Source organism: Musa acuminata, chromosome BXJ2-5 (genome assembly GCF_036884655.1).
Source record: "Musa acuminata AAA Group cultivar baxijiao chromosome BXJ2-5, Cavendish_Baxijiao_AAA, whole genome shotgun sequence".
In the NCBI taxonomy this organism is placed as follows: domain Eukaryota; kingdom Viridiplantae; phylum Streptophyta; class Magnoliopsida; order Zingiberales; family Musaceae; genus Musa; species Musa acuminata.
Genome location: NC_088342.1, coordinates 37406488 through 37431366, shown reverse-complemented (window position 1 = coordinate 37431366; position 24879 = coordinate 37406488). Strand labels below are relative to the sequence as shown.

General features: G+C 36.9%; 1 protein-coding gene across 1 annotated transcript; it reads right to left on the bottom strand.

Annotated features, from left to right (window-relative positions):
* Positions 1-708: 708 nt before the first annotated feature.
* On the bottom strand, positions 709-24475 carry LOC103985166 (callose synthase 5-like). Its single transcript, XM_065109231.1, has 42 exons — positions 23979-24475; positions 23705-23805; positions 22678-22799; positions 22489-22585; positions 22287-22397; positions 22009-22137; positions 21823-21915; positions 19724-19815; positions 19515-19647; positions 19270-19407; positions 19112-19188; positions 18928-19015; positions 18718-18846; positions 18530-18644; positions 16324-16658; positions 13000-13052; positions 12852-12912; positions 12668-12749; positions 12535-12584; positions 12315-12401; positions 10529-10651; positions 10339-10445; positions 10170-10254; positions 9923-10083; positions 8840-8963; positions 8645-8739; positions 8414-8537; positions 8188-8339; positions 6872-6981; positions 6618-6743; positions 6468-6536; positions 6192-6381; positions 5064-5175; positions 4865-4984; positions 4670-4785; positions 4494-4577; positions 3140-3252; positions 2828-3057; positions 1757-2554; positions 1542-1592; positions 1280-1465; positions 709-1085 (listed from the first exon to the last, which is right to left on the bottom strand). The coding sequence occupies exons 1-42, from the start codon at positions 24205-24207 to the stop codon at positions 855-857; spliced, it is 5829 nt and encodes a 1942-aa protein (XP_064965303.1). The 5' UTR covers positions 24208-24475; the 3' UTR covers positions 709-854.
* Between the last annotated feature and the right edge of the window lie 404 nt (positions 24476-24879).

Sequence of the window (24879 nt, the reverse complement as noted above, 5' to 3'; positions counted from 1 at the left end):
TTTAAAAATCTTTTGATCTTTATAATATTAATATGAAAGTATAATTGTACATATTAATTATAGATTATCTAATATATTTAGTTATCTTTAATATTTTGATCTTTATATTTTTAAAAATTATATTGGTATCTATAGTGAAAATTAAGAAAGATAATTTTACGAGATTAAAAATTAAGAAAGATAGATTTTATTAATAATTTCATGAGATTAAAAATCAAGAAAGATGGATTTTGTTAGAACAATGAGATTAAATATTTCACTTACGTATATATAGATCTAAAAGAAATCTTTAAATATATATATGGATCGAGATGATAATTAATTACATGAGATAATCCATAATTAATCCGTAATTATGTTTTTCCCGCCCTAAGGCTACGAATCCCGTGACTCGCTGTAGCTTTAAGATATCCGTCAATGTCTAGCATTTATTTTATTATATGGACGGCTGTGATTTCTCTAAGACTATTTTTTCGTATTCTGCAACACAATAAGAAACGAACCCATTCCCGTACCCTGGACCGATGACCCAATGAGAGACGACGTGGGACCAACCCGAAGGGTAAAGAAATGAAACATGTAATTTTTTTAACGCATGCACGGTACCCGGATTATCTACCTGTCTTCTTACTGGACAAATGGCTCGTCACGTTATATGTATTATGCTTGTCCTCCGAAGAATACGTCGTCATGATCTCTCAGCAAATATGAAAGAAGGCAAGAATTCTATTCATTCATTTCTTTGCTGGATCATTATCAGGCATTATATTGCAGTACAATGAAAGCAAATTATGGGAACAAGATGAATTAAATGGGACACAAGAATGGGCGGCGAAGAGGCTACGTATCTTAGCTCAGTTTTGTTTCTTCCCACCGGTGAGGATACGTGATATCTGCAGCCCTCGGCTGAAGGCCTGGTTGAAGAGCAGCCTCGTCTGGAACTCGGAGACGAAGGGGAACCAGGCGAGGACGGCCACCGGAGAAAATATCGTCAGCCCCATCACGTACTCGTACCCCCTCGCCAAGGCCTTGACGGAACCCCACAAGCCCAGCCCCTTCACCAGTGGCCTCAGTGCCTGTGATATCTGCAACATGACGGCCACAGGAGGCGTCTCAAATCCTTGATCATGTCTCATCTATAGGTCTAAGAGCGTTAACAAGTATAAACAAATAAAGCAGGTCTTGGATTAACAGGTTTGTAGCAGCAGCAGCAGTTGGCTAAGTAGTTCTAGAAATAGACTAGAGATACGTATTGATCGAGAGAGGATGATGCTTTCACCTGCAGTAGCGCCCATCCTGTTGGCATGAAAGCGAGGAGGCTGGCGAAGATGTCACCGACGGTCAGATTGAGAAGGGTGAAGAGGATGACTAGAGTTCCGATGAATCCCATGAACAGGAGCAGCTTGAGAAGCCGGAACATGAGCTGGAAATCGGCGCTAAATTGCTTCCTGCCCATCGACATCACCTGCACAGAGGAGATCTTGCTCAGCACAAACAAAGAAAGGCTACAAATATCGGCTTCTGACTGGGGAATAGCTTACCTTTAGAATCAACATCACTGCTACGATGACCAGCCAGGACAGGCCATACACCTGATTAATGCAAGAAGAACATTAGGAGTTGCATATCAGCCGATTAAGAGCACTTCCACCGCATGAAGTGCCATAATACTTGTTAATTCTGGTCTTCCAGTTGGGTCTTTAGACTAAGCATAGATAACATAGAACAGTAAGCTTAAGGTGTCTGAAACACTTACGATGATGCTTTTGTTGGCATTGACAACATTCAGGTGATACACGATCCCATATTGGAAAAGGAAGAAGCGTAGAGAGAGAACGATCTCCCAGAACCGGCCTAAGAACCCTGTGGACTGCAAATGTTCTTGCTCTTCATCCCACCATGATTCCCAACTCTTGTTTGCCGGCACACCAATTCCTCCCCAGCTGTTTATCCATTTGATCCAATCATCCCAGTCTTCCACTATCTTCTGCCATTCAAAGCCTGATGGGTTGAAAAGGAACGGTGCAAATAGCCAAGTAGCCACTAGAAACCACATGGATGAGGTCAGAAGAAAGTAAGCAACCGAATCTGTCACCGCGGATCCATAGATCTGATAAGCTATCAGTAGTAACATCAGCTCCAACCCTTTGACGAAGTGGCTCCTGGAGTACATTCTGTAGTTCTCGGCAAACTTCACATGCCGGACAACGAAACCACGTCCGGTTGCTCTGTATTTTGCTCCACCATGCAAGACAGTGCGTCCAAAATAGTGCGACTTTGTTCCTAGGGAGAAAGTGAAGAAAACTGAACAAAGCTGAAGCTGCATGATGATGAAGTCACCAAGGGCAGTTCTGAATCCTCTTTCAAGTCCAATCTCCATGACCATTGGTAAAGCCATTAGTAAACCTAATTGAACTACGGACTGAGACGCCATTGCTGACTCTAGAGCTTCGTTCCCTCTCTTTCTTGCCTGGGTCACAATTGCACTCTCCAGCCCACTCAATGACAAGTAAAGCCTTCCATACAAATAGGCATAGACTATAATTACAACCACCTGAATATTGCACAAGAAAATAATGAGAAATAGATGTTCACAATAATGAAGCTAAAAAAAGCTTCTAGAAAGTGAAAAATTACTCACTCCTCTTTTTGTTGAGCTCTGATGAAAGAGACTCCTTTTATGATAACTTGATGAAGAAATATGTTTTTTTTTTTCAAAATAAATCCAATTTCTTTCTTTCTTTCTTTTTCGAGTTTACAGAAGATTTGTCATATAATGATAGGCACTAATAGAAATCTGACATGTAAGAAAAGAAATAGAGGTTACCATTGAACTGATGTAAAATCCAACAGTTGTGAAGTAGCATGACAGCATTCTGAAGAAGTCAAAACGATGTCCCAAGCGATAGATGTCTCTGCTAAGTATTTGCTCTCCATTCCCGCAGGCCACTTTTGCTTCAAACAATGAGATTTGGTTAAGTCCGACATCACGGCCTTTTCCAACCTGGATGTATTCATGATGTGTGATATTTCCACGCCTTAATGTTGAGTTAAAGCCTAAGATTCAAAGAAAAAGTTAAGGAGGATGAACAGATGAAATTTATTGGAGCTAATAGAAACGACTTGAGAGGAACATTACCAGCAAATATGTCCTCGCTTAAATTGATCCCTCGAGATGCCTTACTAATACCACCTCTTGTGATATGAAAAATCCTATCAAACACATCTGGATGACCATAATGAAACCGCACTCTGACCAAGTAGCCAAAATGCAAAGTCAGCAAAATAAGTTTCTGCTGGACAAAATGCTAGCAGGAATAATTGAGGTTCAGTTAAAATTTTTGACAAAGTAAACATTTTGGTAAAAAAGAGGTCAAGATTTTTGATATCAAGTGATCACAAAGTTAAATTCATCAGCTTAATCTGAATGTAACCAGTGGTGTGTATTAGGCCAAGACACCGGTACATATAGATCCTTTAGCTACTCATGGATCTTATTCAGCCTCCAAAAGCTGCTCAGAGCACAACAAAGATCATTTTGGCTGCATATCTCATAAACCAGAACCCACCTTTCTAGTGACTGGACAAGAAGGAAGTTGCAAATATATAAGATCAAAGAAACATATTGATCAGACATTACCAGAGAGATTGTAGAGCCAATTTAAAGAAAATTATACTTTTAAAGAGATTTAACCAGAGATATTGTGTTACACAAAGCTCAATGGTGAGAAAAAGATTATGTAGCCAAACTCAAGTGGTTAAGATATAATCTTGCTGTTTTAAGATTTAACCAGTAAAAAGGTTTCCTCATTGCAACATCACTCATCAAGATTAATAATAAACAGATATCATAATAAAGAACCATCAATGGATATGATGTTATGTTTTTCAGAAAAACTGTATCACTATATGTATATATATATATATATATATATATATATATATATATATATATATATATATATATATATATATATGTTAATGTTACTTTCTATAATCCAGATTCCAGAACATGGCTTTGTGGCATATCAAATACCTCAGATGAATTGAATAAATGCAAAATATCTCTACTTAATGGATGTGATGGGTGGGGAAATGGATGAGTGCAGGGAATACAATGGGAAACAAATAAACTATTTACTAATTTGAATTTAAGCAGAATAGTTAAGAGAGTAAAAGAAGAATGCAATGCAATTTCTGTTAAAAGGAAAAACTTCAACTTCAGGCATGAGCTGATTGTGATGAAAATTGAAGTGACATGCAAAAATGTAGTTGTCAAGGATACATTGATTAAACAACTAACAAATTAGAAAGTCAGGTTCTAATTACATGCACCATGTGAAAAATGGTGTGCGCAAAATCCATAAACCTATATAAGCATACAGGTCCAGCAGCATATTGCATGCTTAAACAGAAAATCTCAGATAAGAACTAAAAGGCTACAGGATAATGCAGAAAAATAAATAATTTAAAAAGAAAGGTAATGAGCATACTTTAATGGACTGGCAAGGACCCTCTGTCCAATTGTTACAAAACTGGTTTCCTGGTTTGACATAAACCATGCCAAAGAGGACACACTACAATTGAAATTTTATTATTAATTTATTAGCTGATATATCGATGCATTGGAAAAATAGAGAACATGCTATAACTACTCATGTGACTTTACCTTCCTGTAAAGATGTGCTCACGAACACCAAGAATGGTAGGTTGATGCAGTCCATGGTCTTCATTAAATTCTTCCAGAAGGTTGCGCATTTTAAGTGCCTCTTCCAAATAATTGTCCTAAAAAATTTGTAAATTGTAACTCAATATTAGTTAAATGCTATATGGATCAGCTGTCATTCCAGAGATTCATTATTACTTGATTCATATCAATAGTCTGAAGAGCTTCGCCACGAGTGAAGATTATTGCATGGTTTTGATTTTCTGGTTTTCCTTCACCAATTTTTGCTGATCCTGGTAATTTTATTCGGTATATTTCCTTGAAGCAGAAAGATAATATGTTAATCTTTCATGATTCTGTTCCTAAAATAGATGAATTGAACTTGAAATGCTGTTACCTGGTCACGGTTGTCAACAGCTTTTACCAGCACAGAGTAATAAACCTTCTGAACCTTGTCACCATCTCTTTCTTCAGCTTCATCAATATAAGCAACACGAAGGGAAGGGTAGCTGCATTCATGAAATAATCATTGAACTTTTATTACAGTACAGATACATAGATATATGCATACATGAAAGTGAGATGACTGTTGGAACTTTATAAGTTTCACATTTCTGGACAAGTCCATTGATTTGAACTTTGGACAACATAAGTTGAAAATGCCCTCTAGGCTCTAACTACACCATTCTCTTGATTAATTGACCCATCAGTAAAATATACTCTGTGACCACTGAATTTTGACAGCATATAATGCAACCAGTGAGATCGCATGAGGAAATATCTCCAATCTCAGCCATCTCTGTTTTGAAGATATCTTATTCATAGTATATATACCTTTAGCATTATGGTGTTTTAGACACTTCCATGAAAATCCTAAATTATTACTGACCAGCAATGTATAATAACCAGTAGTTCAGTGGGAATAAGGTTGCTATTATGTTTTTGGCTCAGAGGAACAGAGGAGATTTTAATCAGTTATACTTTTGATCTACACGTCAGAAAAGTTGAACCATCAAATGAGCTGATTTTAGCTAAAATGCATCAGCTTCCCATATAATACATGCAATAAAATACCCGTTGGAACATGTAAAACCTGCATTCATTCATTTGTCTAGTCAACAAGGATTTATTTTTTATTCTAATTTTAAAGATATTTCTACATGCAATTTCTTTGAGATGCTTCCTGATAAAGAATCCCAGAGAAACCAGATTTATAATCGGGACTGGATTAAATGGGTACCAGCTTGAGTCAAAATCAAGTGGATTATGTTACCATTGCAGGTCTTGATGTAAAAAATTCTATATGAAATTATCTTCTAGTTTCAGATATATCATCCTGATGACCATTTGAATGACATTTATCAGTGAGGTTCAATTGGAATTCTCAGGAGACATACTAATTGCAAGTTTGAAACTAATGTAACTATTTCCATATGAAATGTTGATCTTGATGGCAGAATATGAACACTAAACACAACAAGAAAATCCAAACAGTATGTCAGCTTCGATGGAAAAAATGACATACTTAACCATCAAGTTCAAAATGTCTGTTGCACGGCGATCTCCTGACTGTTTCTGGTTTCCATAAATTTGGCAAGTAGCAACATATGTGAATTTCATGTCCGCTATAGCCTCAAGTTGAGCAGATAATGACCTTTGGCTCTTCTTTTCTTCCTCTGTTGGATCAGCAACTGCTTTGTATCCTTCTAGTATTTCTGCAAAAGAATGATGAAAATCAGAGATTATCATGAAGGAATACCACACGAAAGATCCTTCATCTTTACAAGAAAAAGGTACTAACCACATTCTTGAGCCATGTCAAGAAAGGCTTGAAGTTTCAAAGCTCTCCGGTAGTACATCATACCCCTAACTGTATCACATGCATCATATGAAACAGATCCAAAGTGCTACTTAATCATAACAATTTTGAAGTATATAACAAGATAATTACCAGTTCTACAAAGTGTTTGACCCCTAAGAGAGGCCCAATGGCGAAGTTGTAGAACATTCTCCTCATTTGACCAAACCTCACTTTCTCGGTTGCAATTGATACGTTCCATAAAGTTGTTCCATTCATCTATTACAAATCATCAATTGCATTAATTTAACAAGAGAATCAAGAAAAACAATGAGGGATCAGTTCATAAGTTATGAAACCAAAAGGTTATATTTCAGTATATCCAGGAAAGTAGCAAAGATTAAAACCTGGAAAAATCTTTTGCAGGTAAAATATGATAGAGACACCATCCTCATTCTCTAAATCAAGGTCATTTTTGGAAAAAACAGTCTCCTCACTGTAGTATGGAGTCATTACACTGCCAACCCACGTGAAATCCATGAACATAGTTAAATACATTGGAAATTTGACATAATTACACAACTATGATGATTTCAACATGCACAAAAGATTATAGCTCCACAAAAACTCAGCTATGCTTCCCAAGACAAATTATGGAATGGTTCAAGTATATATTTCAGCAAGTTAGTTTTCTCATTGAAATAATCTGAATTTAAATAAGAATGGCAATTGCATCAGGCAGTTTCCACTAATCAGTATTATTGTGCATGGTTGCCCAAAAATGTCAAAGTAAATTAGTCACTGTTTCACCATCTTTCAAATTTCACTCATCAGCTTATTAAATGACAATCAAGTGACTGCAATAATGCACCACAATATTTAGATTTTAGGATATGACAGGATACTCTTATCTGTGAAAACGTTTAAGTGGATTAGCATCAATCTTTAATGTAGCCTTTTAATGAGTATCCATCCAAAAATTTTCAGATGATAACTCTTCTAAAGGAAAAAAATTTAAACCCATAAGTTTTTACAAAGTACTAAATACTAATGAAAATTCAAATACCATAAAAGTTGTTTCTGCTATAGATGGATAATGATTAGATATGAGAATTTTCCAGGTCCATGATCCTGTGTCTTTTTTTGGCTTTCATACAAACAAGAAATCTCTAGACCTATCCGGAGAATGGTGTAGGTGTAAGTTTTATGCTGTAGTTGACTTTTGCTGTTGTTGAATTCCACACTGGGTACCATACATTACAGTCAGGTGCATACCAGATTAGCACAGTACCCTGGTACAAGATTGCAATCCTTGATATAAATAACAAAATAATAGCAGGTGAATTTTCTCATTTCTCATTTCCCAAAAAAAGATAAGCAACCATCCATGATAGTTTATCCCAAGGTTCGTAATACCGTACCATACCGGTATTTCGATCTGGGCTCGGTACCGGTACGCTACGGTGTACCGAGCGGTACACCCAGGTTTACCGAGTACTGTAGCACTGCTACAGTGCAATGCTACAGTGTACTGATGCACTGTAGCACTGTACATTGTACTGCTACAGTGCGGACCGGTACGTACCGCCCGTACCGGGTGGTACGATTCGGTACGACAAACACTGGTTTATCCGACTATCAAATAAGATATCACATAAAACCATAAGTAACAAAATGTAGACAAAAGAAGCTCTGGATGATTATTGATAATTATGTACCAAACCTGAATGACAGCATTTTGCGAACTCGGGGTGCACGTGGCATCTCCATAAATAAAGAATTTGTGAAGAATGCTATTCTTCTACGAGCTTCAAGGTTTGTTGGCACATCTACTGCAGATTCTTTTACTGTCAATAGAAGATACAACCTTTTAATCTGCAACAATATAGAATATCAGTAGCTTGTCTTCAACTGAAGGAAATCAGATGACTCATTATATTGATATCTACCTGTTCTTCCCAGTGTCCAGTAATTACAGGTGGAAATAATATTGCAGGTTTTGAACCTGTACCAGCAAATAATTGTCTTCGAGGCACTGAATCTTTGTTACCATGTCCAAGCTCAGCTAACTCGCTGACAGCAAAAAGGTCAAAAGCTAATATCAGCCTTTATTATTTTTTTTTCCCAAAAGATTTGACTAATATACTCATTAGGACAGAGTTTTATATAAAAACACTAACTGGATCTCATTAACCATCATATCACGGGTAACTACTTCTAGCAAGTCTTGCAGCAACAACACGACCGTATCACGCTTAGATGCATCACCCTCTTTCTGCAATATGGAAAGAAAAGTATCTGTCATTCCATTCAACTTAACAACTTGGAAGCATAGAGATAGCAATTACCATAATTTACTTGAAAATACGACTTACCAAGATAGCTAAAAGCTCCACAAACTTACTACATAGTATTGGTACTGCACTCATTCTAAATTTGCTGAGAAATGTGTTCTTTGCAATGTTGGCTTCAATTTCCTTAATAATTATGCCAATTATCCTGTTACATAATGTCCAAGATACATTTCATTAGATCATGACACCAGATTATCATTTTTGCAAGAATACATGTGATACCCATTGTGTAGGCAAAAACCAGCTTATCATCTTAGACATAATTCTTCACATAAGGGATATAGTTAGCTTCAATTTCTATAACTAGCATGCCAATTTTCCTGTTAGATAACATGCAAGGATCATCATTTTTGCAAGAATACAAGTGATATCCATTGTGTAGGCATAAACTGGCTTACCATCTAAGACATCTTTCTTCACAAAAGGGATATAGTAAGAGAGATTTCTAAATATATATATAGAAATGTAACATGAACAAATTCAATCATACATTCAGAATTCAGCAAATATCAGACATATTGCTGCCTCAAATTAATCTATGCGACAATTACGCCAGCCATAAGCTTTTATTCATAGATGTATATCTTCCATTCCACATCCATCAAATCTCCTATGATATTCTTAAATAAAACATCCTATCATATATGTTAATCTGATATTGATCCTTGATTTCTGAAAGTCCTGGTCCTGTATGGTGAAAAAGAAATGTTGCACATCTTCTATATGTTATGACTTATGACAATAATGGAACAGTGCCTCTGATCTTCTTGTCACTGCCATCAGTCCACTATGTTTGTGGATGTAAAAGTGGTATATTTCAAAAATGTGATTTCATCTTATAATAGATTATGATCCTATCAGGATATGTCAATATTTAACAGCATAATATGTGACTTCTTGGCTGTCTAAGATCTGGTAACATATAAAATAATCTATGCTCCACAGTTTTCTAATATGTCTATCATCTAAAAACTCAAAAAAGAACATCAGCAAAAGCTAAAGACTCCTAGCATGCAATGACTGAACACAGTCTATGATCAGAACCAGGATGCATTCTTGAATCTTGAAAATAAAAAAGAAAACAGATAAAGGTATGATTCAAACCTTTTCTCATTTTCCCCAACTACCAGAAGGTTCAGAATAAGTTTAAAGGACTCATAACATTCAATAACAACACATTTCATATACTCATCCACACAGATACGTTTCCAGAGATCAGAGTCCTTTGATTGAAATTGGGCAGCCATATCCAATGCCACTGGTATCTGTCTCATAATTTGATAAATTAACAAATAGGAAACCTCAAAATTAACAAGAATTCAAGAAGCACTAGCTGAGTGTTGACTAAGACCTTGGTAGCAAGTAGGAATGGTGGCCATTGAATTACTTTCAGGCTGGGATCCGATGAGTAAGGAACTAGCAAAAGATCCATCTCCCTGAATTACAGAAACAAAGCAGTCTGAGTCTTCCAGAAAACCAATTAACATGTATTGTTTGAAAACAAAGGAATATATGTCAGCTTAAGGCCTTTCCGGTCACTTATAAGGTCCTCTTCTCGGAAGCTACATATTACTTCATTCCATAGCTGAGCAAATTTTGCTGCCTCAGTTCTCTTGCTTGGAGGGACCTAAAGTTTTGCTAGGTGTTAGATATATGGGATAAAAACTGCCAATACTTTTGAGGCAATGTACTCTATAGTTGCAGGAGAACCTCTGCAAAGCTCTTTGATAAAGAGAATCCCCTGTTGCGAACTTTCTCAGATGGTACAAGACATGTGTTGAAAGCTCCAGGCAACGAATGGAAACGTGACCTCAGCATGCCCAGTGTCCGTATCTACAAGAAAATAAATACAAGACTTCAGATGTCAAAAATAATTTAATATCACAAGAAATCAGATAACATATAGATAATAGCTTTGAACTTTGAAGTGCCTCAGCATGAATCACTAAAAAAGGTTACACCATTTACCTGGCTATTAAACTGCATAAATCTATGAATAAAAAAATAAGATGCCTATAAAGACAACTTCTTCAAAGATTTTATAAGGTGAACATGATTATAAACCATGACCATTTATGAGAGCTATAAATTACTCAAGGTTGAACATTTGAGGAAGTGCCAGAAGATGACAAGTATGATGCATCATATACAGTATCAGTGCAAAATGTCTACAACTAGCAAAGGACATACTCAACTCAGAACTTCTGAACGTCTCCAGATTATTAGATCATAGCCAATCAACATCTAGAAAAGATTGCAAATGACTCTAATAACATGTATCACAAAACAGAACCTAGATATGTGATGGAGACAAGATAACTAGTTATTTTTCCTTAACGGATTATGATGCCCCTTCTTTTTCCATAGACGGCAACCATCCATGTTCAGTTTCTCATAGATGCATGTAATGTATTGGGCCATATTCCTCTAAACCACACTGATAAGTTTCTGAAATTTTAGTCCTTGAAGAATTATACTTTAAAGATGTCAGCTATCCGATAAAGCCTTGTTTGTTGATACCAAGATCTTGGGATCAAATCTCGTCTTCAGTACTTATCTTTGAAAAAAAAATAAAAATTTCTTGCTAGATATGGATATGAGTTGTTTAAGAGAGAAACATTGGTTCTCATTTCTCTTTACTATCATGAAAAATGAAATTCATCGATTTCAATCCAAGGTGTACAGCCATGTTTTGATCCACTAGACTGGATCAAAATAAAGATCAGCTTCTGTCCATCATATCAGATCATCCAAGGAACTCTATAGGTCTACCTTTATCAGTCCATGGGAATGCCAAAAGCTTGTATTGTTTCCATCTCCTAGCCAATACTTGATACCTTTTCAAGTCTGTTCCCTCTTCTTAGAATAGCCTTCCATGGAACAAAAAATGGGGACTAATGATAACTTTAATGGCAAAAATTAAAATGAAGAAAAGGATTAAGTTTCTTTTCATTTTTACAAATGAATATATAAGTCAAAGTATAATGAAACTTGAGAAGTTGAGAAATTGAGAATAGCAAATTAAAACACACAAGAAACAAACATTTGAGAAGAACCATCAGACCAAGAAGATCAGTCTTTGAGGCTTGTCAATTAGCTAAGAAATATAGTAACAAAATAAGATAGACATCAAATATCTAGGACAACACAAATCCAAAAGCAAAGAAAATGAAAGCTTTTGAAGACAAAGAAAACAAAAACAAAAAGAATGTTCAGTCAAAATGGTGAATGAAATGGCAGCTAGAAATGCAAACTGCAAATTACCTGCTAGTGAGAAGTAATGAGGCTTTACTTGCCAGAGTAATATATATATTTATTTGCTTACATAAGATAGACCTTCTTAGAAATATTTTATAAGATTACAGAAGGAACAACTGCTAATTAAATAAAATAAATAAGCAATAAAATGATAATGTTTCAACAAATAGTTTGATTGATTGATCAACAAAAGTTGCATATAGAACAAACAAGAATATCTGTATATCAAGTTTCTCACCTCTCCAAGTCGACCAAATGCTCCAGAAACACCTCCATATAAGGTAGAGAAAATTGCATACCATATTTGAGTATCCATAAAGTACACCTGCAAAAGACGTAAAAGGTCATATATGATTTCTAGTTTAGGTTAAACATATAGATTCATGGAATACGAAATTGAGAAGTGATGATCACAATAGACCATGTCTCTGAAAAGTGAAAATTGTATCTAGACATACCAAAATCACGGGAGCCCATAGTGATGCAATGGCGCCAAAATTACCAGAAGCTGCATGAACCGGAAGCTCAACAGCTTGAAAATTTTCAATTGAATGATTTGATGTAAACTTTAAAAAGGATGAGCTTCATTACCGTAAGGGAAAAATTCATGCCAAGCATAATGAACATTGTGAACATTCATTATATCCTTTGTTGGCTTCATAAGGGGTTGTATCTGCCTTATGGTAAAACATGTTAGGAGAAAAGTATGTCCTCAAATCATCTTCTTGCTTGATATCATGATCCTTAGGGAGGGAACACAGAAGGCATATATTACCTGCATATAATAACTGAAGGCAAACTTGGAAGATAACAGCAACACCCAAAACAAGGTATACCTTGAAAGAAACAAGAAATTCAGATAGCAGTTTCACACAAGCAAAAAAGCCCATGTATCCAAAGACTGGTATTCCAGATAAACTTACTTGAAAAGTGCAAACTGACTTTCATGCATGCCACGCCCAACATAAATTCTTGGCTGAGAGACAAATGACAACTTTAGTTGATGAATAAGCACATAAAAAAATGGTATAGTCTTTTATATCCACTTCTATTAGGTGTTCCACATCATGTTACTATAGATGTACATATAGCAAGGAGAATTGACATGATATACACCTAATGATACCATCACTTATAAAAAAAGCATAATCAAAATTGACTTATAGCAACAGCTGTTGCAGTTAAAAAAATGTATGTCTTCATCAATTGAATCTTCAAAAGATTCTTAGCACACACCCAGTAATGCATGACATCCATGCTGGTCTATGCCATGTGGCACATATACTGCCAAGATGGCACCAAAATGGGGCTCCACATGCCAAATCCTAGCACTTTGTCAGGCATGGAGCTTCTGCCAATCAGCACAAGTCCTACATCTTTATATGGTAGTAGATCACTGGCCAAGCCATGCCAGTGAAACTGAATTCTTATTCATGCCTGTATAAATATTCTAGATTATTCAAGTCATGTAATCTAGAAAGTTTCTTTTGATTTCACAAGAAGAAATGAACAATTAGGAGATTGATATAGTAATAACTTACAACACAATTAGGAGGCTATCTACATATAAAAGCTAGATTTAAGGGCCAAAGAACAATATACTTGTTAAGTAATACAAATCATACAATTTAGTAAAAAATGTATAGCTCAACCACGAGAAAACCAGTGGCATGGTGGACACTAGAACTGCCCATGAGTGAGGGATGGATCAACATAAAATCCATATTGGGTTCTACCATGTTAATGCTCAAAATTCATATTATACAACAACAAAGCCGTAAGTTTCAACTATTTGGGATCGATTATATGGATCTTTTGCCACCATTAAGATCTATAAAATGTTATATATTTAGTTTAGTTCAGAGTACTTAAATCTTTATTTATAATTTTTATTAAAGTCTTTTAGGTCTTCCTCTATCTCTCCTCGTACCACTAACATTAATTATTTCACCTCTTCTAAATGCTGCATCTGGAAGTCTCTTAAACATATGCCCATACTATATGAAATGATTTTATCTTATCTTATCCTATATTGAACCGGTACCTAATTGGTTACGAATAAAAATATTATTTTTTCTATTTTTCCTAGTAACTCCACACATCCATCTTAACATTCTCATCTCGGCAACACAAACTTTTTGTATATATTGTTTCTTAATTGCGTAACATTTAGATTCATAAAATATTATTGATCTCACAATTGCCTTATAATTTTTCTTTTAATCTTAAGGGTATCTAATGATCATACAAGACTCCTGACGCTCATCATCATTTTAACCAAGGTCTGCCGTACCGAAGCGTACCACCCGTACCGGGCGGTACGTATCGGTCCGACAGGTTATTGATACGCGGACCACCCGGTACCGCTACAGTGCTACAGTACTATACTATAGCACTACTACAGTATAAAAATAAAAAATATTCGATATGCCCTGATGTACCGCCCGATACACCGGTACCATACCGTACCGAGCCCGGGTCGAAACGCCGGTACGGTACGGTACAGCGAACCTTGATTTTAACCATCCTATTTTTACTCTATGAATAATATCTTATTCGATCTCTTCATTTTATTGAATAATTGATTCAATATACTTAAACCTTTTACTTAAAAGGGTTTTCTTGTCTATCCAACTTAGCTATATTCTCCTGCCTATTCCTAAAAACACTAAAATTATATTTTCTATATTTTATTTTATATTTATATATTTAGAAACCGTTAGTTTCTAAATCTTAATGTAATCCTATATTTATAGGAAACTCACTAGACACACTCCCTATAGTTCCAACTTCTAACACTAATAGCTCATTATCATACATATTTTTGATAACATCAATATAATTAGTAGATAAACCTTTCTTTTCTAAAACTCACCATAATAAATCTCTAGGAATCCTATTTTTTTCTTTACGTCAGTAAAAATCATATGCAAATACTTCTTTCTCTTTACTTTTTCATTAATTGTCTTAATAAATAAATAGTTTGTATGATTGATCTTCTAGGCTTAAAATCAAATTAATTTTCAGAGATATTTATTTCAAGTCTTATCCTACCTTCGATAACTCTTTCCCAAAGTTTTATAGTATGACTCATGATTTTAATTCTTTTATAATTTAAATTATTTTTTATGTCGCCTTTATTTTTATAAGTTAGCACTAGAAAGCTCTTTCTTCATTCATTAGGCATCCTTCTAAATCTCATGATTTTATTAAATAAGTCACTTAACGAAGCTACTCCCTTGTCCCCTAAACTTTTCAAGACCTCAATAAGGATACTATCAGGCCCCATACTCTTTGTTATTTTCATCTTCTTTAATACATCTTTTACTTTACTAAATCTAATTTTATGAACAAATCAATGAGTATTAAATCTACCATTATTATTTATCATCAAATCTAAGTTCTGTATAGAATATTCATTAAATAATTTTTAAAAATAATTTTTCATCTTTCCTTAATCTTATTATCATTAACAAATATTCTTTAATCTTTGTCTTTAATACATATAATATTACCTAAATCCTTATACTTTCCTTCCATAGCTGTAGCAATTCAATATATATCTTTTTCACCATCTTTAATACCTAATTTATTATAAACATTATCATAAGCTTTATATATTGTCATACTAATTATTTTTTAACCTCTTTTTTAGATTTTTTATATCTTTTAATTTTTTTATTCTTAAAATCTTGTTAATCTTGACAACATGATCTTTCAGTAAAAATTATTTTTTAATTTTCTCGCACCACCACCAACTCTCTCTTAAAATTACACCTCTATCTTTAATTTCACAAAATTTTTTCTTTATTAAGCTCCTAATCTTATTAGCCACATAGTCCAAATAATACTAATATTATTCTCATCTAAGTTCCAAGTTACCTCCTTTTCCATCCTATTCTTAAAAGTGTTTACATTATCATCTTTAAAATTTTTAAAATTCATATCATATTTAAAGCAAAACCTTTATAACAAAGAAATAGCATGAAGTCTTGACTACATGACTCCCAAGAAATTGCAGCAGCTAGAGCTTGTTACATTGTTCTTATTTTTTAAGTAAATTGCATATGCTCATGGTAGTCAAGAAATAAATGGACACAATTTATCACACGTTTGTTACATCAGAATAATTTTATTATTAATTCTAAGTAAATCAATATCAAGCTCTTTAATTTAAAAAAAGTAAAAGAAAAAGAATCAACAACCAAAAATGTAGAGAAGAAAATGAAATGAATATATTTATGTACCTGAGACCACCATAAGAAAAACCGGATTATATGCCAATCTGAATTCTCTATCCATCTTCGGAGCATAGGAAATATGAATATAACTCCTGTTAGTAAATTTGGCAGCAAATATAATGCCACAGCCATGATATATAAAGGTGGTACTCCTTTTAATTGATGAAGCCATTGTGTCAGATCTTTCCAAGGCAAACTTATCTGTGATGTTGAATCAATATAGAAAAGAGGAAGAACTATAACCCATGCAAGACTAACTAATATTTTGAGAAAATTTCTCAAAACATCAGTGAATTTCCATCTGTGATACCCAGGAAAATTTAGTACAAGGTCAAGAACACCTAAAACGAGAAAAAGAACAGTAAGGTCAGCAAAACGAACTATCATTGCTGCAGATGAAGAATAACACGGCAATGGAAACATTTTTTTTATTGCTAAGCATCTCGGATAGCCTGAAAGTTTGACAAAAAATGTAAGTTCAGGAGGAATATATTGCATTATTAGACAATATTATTAAAAATTACAGAAGAATCAAGGAGTATAAAATGATTAGTGAAATTTATTTGATATAAACTACTGGCAGACAATGCACATGAGCTTTCTCATAAAAGTCGCACAGTTTGTTTTACTATTTCTTGTGCTATTTATGCAAACATTTATATCAAAAATCTTGCTTAACTTTGAGTCTTGGAGTGATAGGTAAATATTTGTTTAGGTTCTCTGGTGTCTGTCTGGCAAAGCAACTAGATATTCTTTTCATCATTTTGATTAATTGAAAATTTGGTTGATCTATGGCATGGATGAATTTGTTATTAAGAAAAAATTTGGCAATATATCCATGATTAGGACTACTGGATCATTAAGGAGGTTATATACAAAGCCAAATTCTTCATTGCATAGCACACTACTCTAAAGCAAGTAGAATCCATAGCTACAATGTTTCTAGATAACATCACACAAAGAAAATTCGTAATGTGAAAGACCCAGAAAATGAATCTCAAATCTCTGGAACAGTGATAACAAATTATTATTGTCATTTATAGATTAGCAACTTCTAAGAGCATCTGTAGGTTCTTAAAGGACTGACTGACTGACCATGGTAGAGATTGGGAAGGCTAGAAGTCAGTCTGGAATCTTAATATTCTCCTTAGAATCAAAATATTCCTTTGGAGACTCCTATGAGGACGGTTGCCTACCTCCTCATGGCTGTCCAGTGTCATTCATTGTAATATCGATCATTGTCCTGTATGCCACTGTGGAATGGACTCTACTGAACATATCTTCTTTTCCTGCAACCTTGCTAGATCATATTGGGACTTGCTTCAATCCAAATTAGGATACAGATTCTCTTATATGCAGGATTGGCCTAATAGGGACCGGTTACGGGAAAGGGATGATCGGGGTAGTTCTGTCTCTGTTAGAATCAGCACTGTTATTGCTTCCTCCCTTTGGTTCCTTTGGAAGAACAAAACCTACTACAAGTTCAGGAACCACCTCTCCCACCCTCTTTCCATCTGGTTTAGAGTTTTGTCTTCCCTTAAAAGCAATGATTACCATTCCCAGCTACCTGAGGACACCTCCTCTTCCCCCTCTAATCTCCTGCCAACCAACAGTTCTTAAGCTTACTATACTGTTTACTGTGATGGTTCCTATTCTAACTTACACACTTTTGCAGGATCAGGATTCTGCTTTATGGACCAGCTAGGCACTACCATCTTTGAAGGCAGCAATGTCCACCAAGCATCAACCCCTCTGCAGGCCGAGTGCTGGCCGATTTGGGATGCACTAAACAAAGCCGCTCACCTGAATCTTCACAACATTGTGGTTAAGAGTGACTACATAGAAGCTGTGAAAATTTGTAACAAAATCAGTCCTGTACAGTGGTATCTGCGTAGTTTATGTCTTGACATATTTAAACTGTCTGAGGCTGTGGATGTGTCTTGTTTTGAGCCTGTAAACAGGGAAAACAGTGTTATTGCCCACAATCTTGCCAAACATGCAAGGCTTTTTTGCACTCCTCCAGGCTCCGAGGAGTTCTTGTAATTTTGGGGACCTCTGCTGTCCCTCCACTTAATTGAAGGTTGATAATTTTCTTTTTTAAAAAAATTCATGTCAGCAATATATCACACATACAAATAGGATTAATTGCATAACAATACTTATAGCTTCTTAAGATTAAGAGGACTATCTACATAGTATAAAGAGTTCATACTTTGGAGGAAGCGTAGAAGTGCTGCTGTGATGAAAATGCTAGATAACGAGTATAGTGTATCTTTCTGAAATATCTTTGTCAGTGAATAATCGCTCCAGGCCATAATAATCATTGCCTAAATATGTTCCAATACTGGATTAGTTACCAGAGATTAAAATGTACAATATTATATGTGACCTTCGTAATACCTGTAGTGCCAATACATAAAAGGTCCACATGCGATCAAAACTTCGGAAAATGTTCCAAAATGTTCTGGTCTCAACAAAATTTGATTTCCCCGTGCTTTTATTAGAAACTTTATGAGATGAACGTCTTGCCTGCAAATAGATTTAGCAAGGTAACAGTCTCATTGGAGAAATTGATTCAACAGTTCAAATCATGAGGAGTTCTAGATCTACCTGGACTATGGGCCTTGATTCCCGTATATATTTGAAGAAATCCCCATCATCCCTCATAGGCCAGCCCAAGGAAAAGCAATCAACAGACCTGATGGTCATGCAATTAACACCAGAAACAAAAGAAAATAAAAAATATATTGAATTATTGTGCTGATATATTCTTATAAATAATTTCTTCACAAACCAGAAGTATTCATTTAGATCATCATAATTGCACCAAGCTGAATGTGGGGCTTTTCCATTATTGCTTTTTTTAGCTTCCTGGAAAATAACATCATCACTTAGTTATTCAACCGTGCGTAATTGTTTATCTTTCATTATGAACTTTTCAAGGAAACATACCTTTTCAATCACATGATAAATTGGACTAATTACTTTCTTCAAGAATGCTTCATCATCTCCCCCATATGAAGGCCTAATGTTCTCCCCCGTCACAACACTTACATTCCCAGTTAAAAGACCTTGTAGCTCATATGCCATCTGAAACTCATCAGGAATCATTTAAGAAAGGAACACATGAATTAAGAAACAACAAGATTATGTCAATCGAAGTCAAAACAATAGCATCTTCAGAATGGAAGTCTCACATTATGGAATATATAGGACAGGCATTCTGGCATGAAGCGAACATTGGCAGCTTCACCCCAGATAAGAAGAAAGAGGCCCATGTACAGGATCTTTCTCTGCTGGATTTCTTGGGGTTGTAAACCTTGTGCTATCCTGAAAAAATTTACAATATTAACTATTGTATTGAAACATTTGAGAAAAAGGAACCAAAATATTTACACAACAATACCGTAAACTATGTTTCCGTCCTAAGAATTTACACCATGTCTTGTAGTTCTTGAATATTTTATTCATAACTGCATCAACAGCTCGATCATCCAGCTGTGCCATGGAATTGATTTAGCAAAAGGCTAGAATTTTATATGAAACAAAATAATTGTATGTGCAGTAAATGAAGAGAAGGTTTCTAACTTGTGCAGTTAAGACATCCTTTGGTAATTTCTAATACTAATAGATGCATGAACCTGCATGTTGAGCAATAATTAAAGTAGAAGCCAGATGTGACACATGGTGAATTACTGACTCAGAACCTCACTATAAGACTTACAAGTCATTTAAGAAAGTCCTAGTCCTCGTCACAAGTTTGATTTTGGTATAACACATATTACAATTTGCATAAAATGAGAGGCTACACATATAAGTGATTTCAATGATAAACAAATGTTAGCATGCATTTTTTATCCTTCTACTTTAACTAATTTCATAGACAAATTTTGTAAATCACAGTTTTATGAATAACACAAGGATTGAGGTGATAGGCATAGATTGGTACATATCATGGCAGCACAGATCAATAGATCGCATGAGTATGTGCTGCATCTGGTGAATGTATATAAGAATCAGAAACTTGCACATGTGAGTAGATTCAACTGCATGGTTCGTGTGGAAAATACAACAAAATGGTCAGATAAAAAGAAAAAAGGATGCAGCACATTAATCTAGAACAAACTCTGTGTGGGCTATCTAAATGGATGATGTATATTCAAAACCATGGTTTGATGTTTTGCGTACTAGACCCAAGTCGATTCCTAGCTAAACTGGTATGGGTCTGATGCATGCGAAGTGCGAACACACCAACACATGGTACGCTGGCACATGTCATCGATCTTCTTTTAAGAGTTGAGAGTTTAGACAGTGTTGGGAGGTATATGTTGTGATCCGTACTGCCGACTCGATAGACCATCTTACTGACATGTATGCCTGAGCGAAACGTAGAACCATGTTCAAAATGGCCTGTAGATTAATATCCTTGGGATGCTGACTTAAGAAAGACTTGCTAGATGCACCAAAGAATGATGTAGATGGCCAATAAGTACTAGTACCATGCTTATCTCCGGATGATACCATGCATTTAGCTCACAAGGGAAACTCTTAATTTTAAAACTAATTGGCAAAACAATGGAGGAAACCCATAAGAAGCAGTTGAAGAGTCCAATTCATATATAAGAACCAACTATGGACCTAAAACAACTCACAGAGACTCAAGTCATAAAAAACTCGTCAGACTGGTACATACAGATTGGTATTTACGGATCTAACCAGGAACCAGAACCTGGACTGAGTGATTTTATCCAGTCTAGTTCAGAACTTTTTTAGTTATTTAATTTTTTTTTAAATCTGGAAAGCTGTTGACAATTGTCAACAGCCCTCCTCATCCTCCTCTCCACCATTGTTTACCTTAACCTGCTCAACAGATTCAATACTTGTGCCACCAGCAAAGATAAACATAGCAAATTGTTGTCAACATCATGTTTCAAAAAAACCAGTCAGACCAGTTATGTACCATTTGGTATTTACTGGTCCAACCAGGAACCGGAACTGGACTATACAATATCATCCAGTCTAGTTCAATTTTTTTTTTTTTTTTTATAATCTGGATAGTTGTTGACAGCTACCAACAACCCTCCTTATCCTCCTCTCCTTCACTTTCTCCTAATCCAGCCAGAAAGAATTTTGTATGGAAAAAAAGATAAATGCATATTGCTCTTTGAAAAAGTATCCTAATGTTGTAAGATATGTTGGACTCTACAACTGCAATATAGAAGAAAGTAAAGGAAAACCATGATATGGAAAGCAAATGAGACTCTTACGGGTTCAATAAGGTGGATGGTGCAATTTATGATTCCAAATGCTATTTAAAAGAACAAATAAAACCAACAATATATCAAAACTTTTGGTATCTAACTCAACATATTTCACATTCAAAATTCATTGATAAACCAGGCAGTTCTTCCACCTTTTCCAAGCGCCATATGCCTCTCACAACATGTAAAAATGAGTTCATTTAGCTCATGTACTATAATTTAGAAGGAAGCAATGTGTACATGCCTTGTTAAGAGGTTCAGGCTTGGGTGATAGCCTTATGTGAACATTGGCAAGGAGCAAGATCAAATGTTCTCTTTGATTCCTTACATTGTCTCTCTGGAGATGAAGAAGCATTAGCAGTGGTAAATGGCACCAAGTTTTGTCAAGGACAAAAGGCAATATATAGTTGCTTATGTTGTGGATGTTTACCTGAAACCCAAACATGACTCTTAACCAGTCAAGTAGATCCAAGTCTCCTGTTTTCTGTCTTTGCTGATCAAAAGAAGAAGGCCAGTTCAAACTTCGTGTGTTCCTCAAGGCTGTCACAGCCGCTTTAATCTGTCAAAAGTAGATGATATGTTAAAATTACTGATTCTTTTAAGCTAGCACATCAAAATATCCCTTTGCAGCTGACACAGCTCCCAGCTAAGAAGGTTACGACTGATAGAGACAGTTGCAAGAGGCAAAGTCCTTGCAGTACCATATACCTCTTCAAGCTGCATGATGCACTGCGAAGCACCAGCAGCATCCAAGGGAAGGATGTTGTACGGGACATAAATTTCCGTCTTTTCTTGGACATCTTTGGCAGCAGCGATAATCTGTTCAAAAAGCACCAAGGAGGCGGATGGAAGAACAGTTCAACTAGCACAGGAATAAAACAATCAAAACAATTATCTCGACGAAACGAACCTCTGGAGCAACTTCTTCGACTTTTTCAGTCTTGTTAACAGCACAGAGGACTTCAAAAAGGACACCGGCGGTTTGATAAGCTTTCCCAAGTTGAGCTCTGTCAACAGGAGGAACACAAATCTACATATAAAGATCCGAGGACGTCACGAGCATCAGGAACAGATAGTGGGGGACTCAAGCCACGATTACCTATCTGCTTGCTCGCCCTGGTCCAGAGCACGGACGTAGTTCTCGTAGTACTGCTGATAGAAACTCTCGATTTCTCGGGCATCACTCTTCTTCACCCTTTTAGCAAGACTCGGTGTATTGTCCTGTAATTTTGAACTCAGATTATGCTCTCAGAAAACATCACGACAGCCAATGATGCACATATGTCATCGGAAACAGAAGAATCATCGAGAAAAAATGCATCATTCAGAACATGCTCTCAGGACGAGATTACCCAAGAGACAATGTATTGTATGCAAAACTTGGCAAACAGAGTTCAGTGTGAGACACCCCGTAATCCAATCTTAATACCAGGATTGCAATCTTCAGATTGGCATAGATGGTCGGATAAGGGATGAATATTCAGCAAAAGGCACTTAATTTCCCAGGTTTGAATCCAAAAAAACGTATCCGGGTTCCCATTAGTAGTTCCGAACTGCGAGCTTTGACAACGAGAACACAAGCAAAAAGCGCGGATCACCGGCGACATTGAAAACTCGTTGCAAAAGCCTTCACATTTGGGTTAAGAAAAAAGAAATCAACAGCAAGAAACGCCAGTCTCCCAAACATTGGGATGGGAACGACACAACTTTAATCGGACTAAATTGAAATCAAATTAGGGAGGGAGTTTTCTGCAGAAATCAGTTGCGCAAGCAGGAGCTGTTGCTTTCAGGTTCACCGACACCAATGCTTGAGATTCGCACAATTATTCATTACGAATCTTAGGGCAGACGGGATCACCGACGACATCGAAAACTCGTTAGAAAAGCATTCACATCTGGGGAAAGAAACAAGAAATCAACAGCAAGAAACAAGATCGTTCATCCGGAAACGCCAGTCTCCCAAACATTGGGAACGGAGACGACACAACTTTGATCGGACCAAATTGAAATCAAACTAGGAAAGGAGTTTTCAGCAGTAATCACTTTAAGATTCACGAACACCAATGCTTGAGATTCGTACAGTTACTTATTACGAATCTTAGGGCAGAAGGGAGCGGTGATCTTACCCGCTCGAGGCGCTGGAGGAGGGCTGTCTTGAATTGGCGAACGCCACGTCCGCTGGAGCTGGGATCGACTCTGTGGGCCTTCTCGAACGCATAGAAGCGACCTGCAGGACATCACAAACCCAAACACAAGCAGCGTCAAAAATATCAGATTCCTTCCATAAATAAGCATTAGAGAAGAGCCGTCGACGGTCTTTATTTCCCTCCCTGTGGTTTCTTCTCCCGTGGCGGTTCGATCGAGAGATGGGGATGGAATGGCGAGAGAGGAAGAACGTACAGAGGTAAGCCACGCGGGGGCGCTCGGCCTCGATCTCGGAGGCCACGCGGAGGACGGGCGCGATGCTAGCGAGCGACGACGGCACCACCTCGTTGTCGAATACCTCCATTGAGAAGGTCGCCATCACGGAGCTCCTCATCGAAGGCCGCCGCGACAGCCCCTGCGGCCCCGAAGCCGGCCCCGCCACCGCCGGCATTCCCGAGGTAGGCGCCTTCTCCCCGCCCGCCATTTCCGCGATCCTCTCTCCCCAAGGTGCACTCCTATTCAGTGCCTCATCTATATGAGCCGATCGGAGGGCAGTAGTGGATCCTAGGAATATTGAATCCCTAGGATTTGAAGGTAACTATGGCCGGAGCTCCACCTGCCGAGCGACCGCCCGCCTGCAGAAACCCATCCAAGATCAAAGGAGAGGGGGGTCGTTATCGACAAAGAGATCGATTCACTATACCTCTTTCGATCAGAACATAGGAGAAAGAGAGAGTCACCTTTCGCTGGGGGAAAACGAGAGGCGGAGGGGGAGCTCAGAGGGCGCGGAGCGACGCGGGGGGGGGGGGAGAAATAGTAGCAGTGAGAGAGAGAGAGAGAGTGGGGGGGGGGGGGAAGGGAACGAAGAGCATGGTCGACCCAAGTCGTTGCTTTCTTCGTTCACAACGGATTAGGAAGACCGGGTCGCGTCCGTCCGTCGGGACACGTGGAAAGATCGGGTGCTGCCCGGGACTCGTGTCGGGACGCAGCTGTCGCTTGAGTTGATCGGGTTGGCATGCGTGCGGTCGGCCTGCGTCGATGCGCCCGACGTACGAGGACGGCCGCCAGTTGGGGCTTCTTGTTCAAGGACGCCGCTTCGCGGGCCCTTCAAACGACTTCCATAACAGCGACCGTCTCATTAAATCCTTTCTTTTAT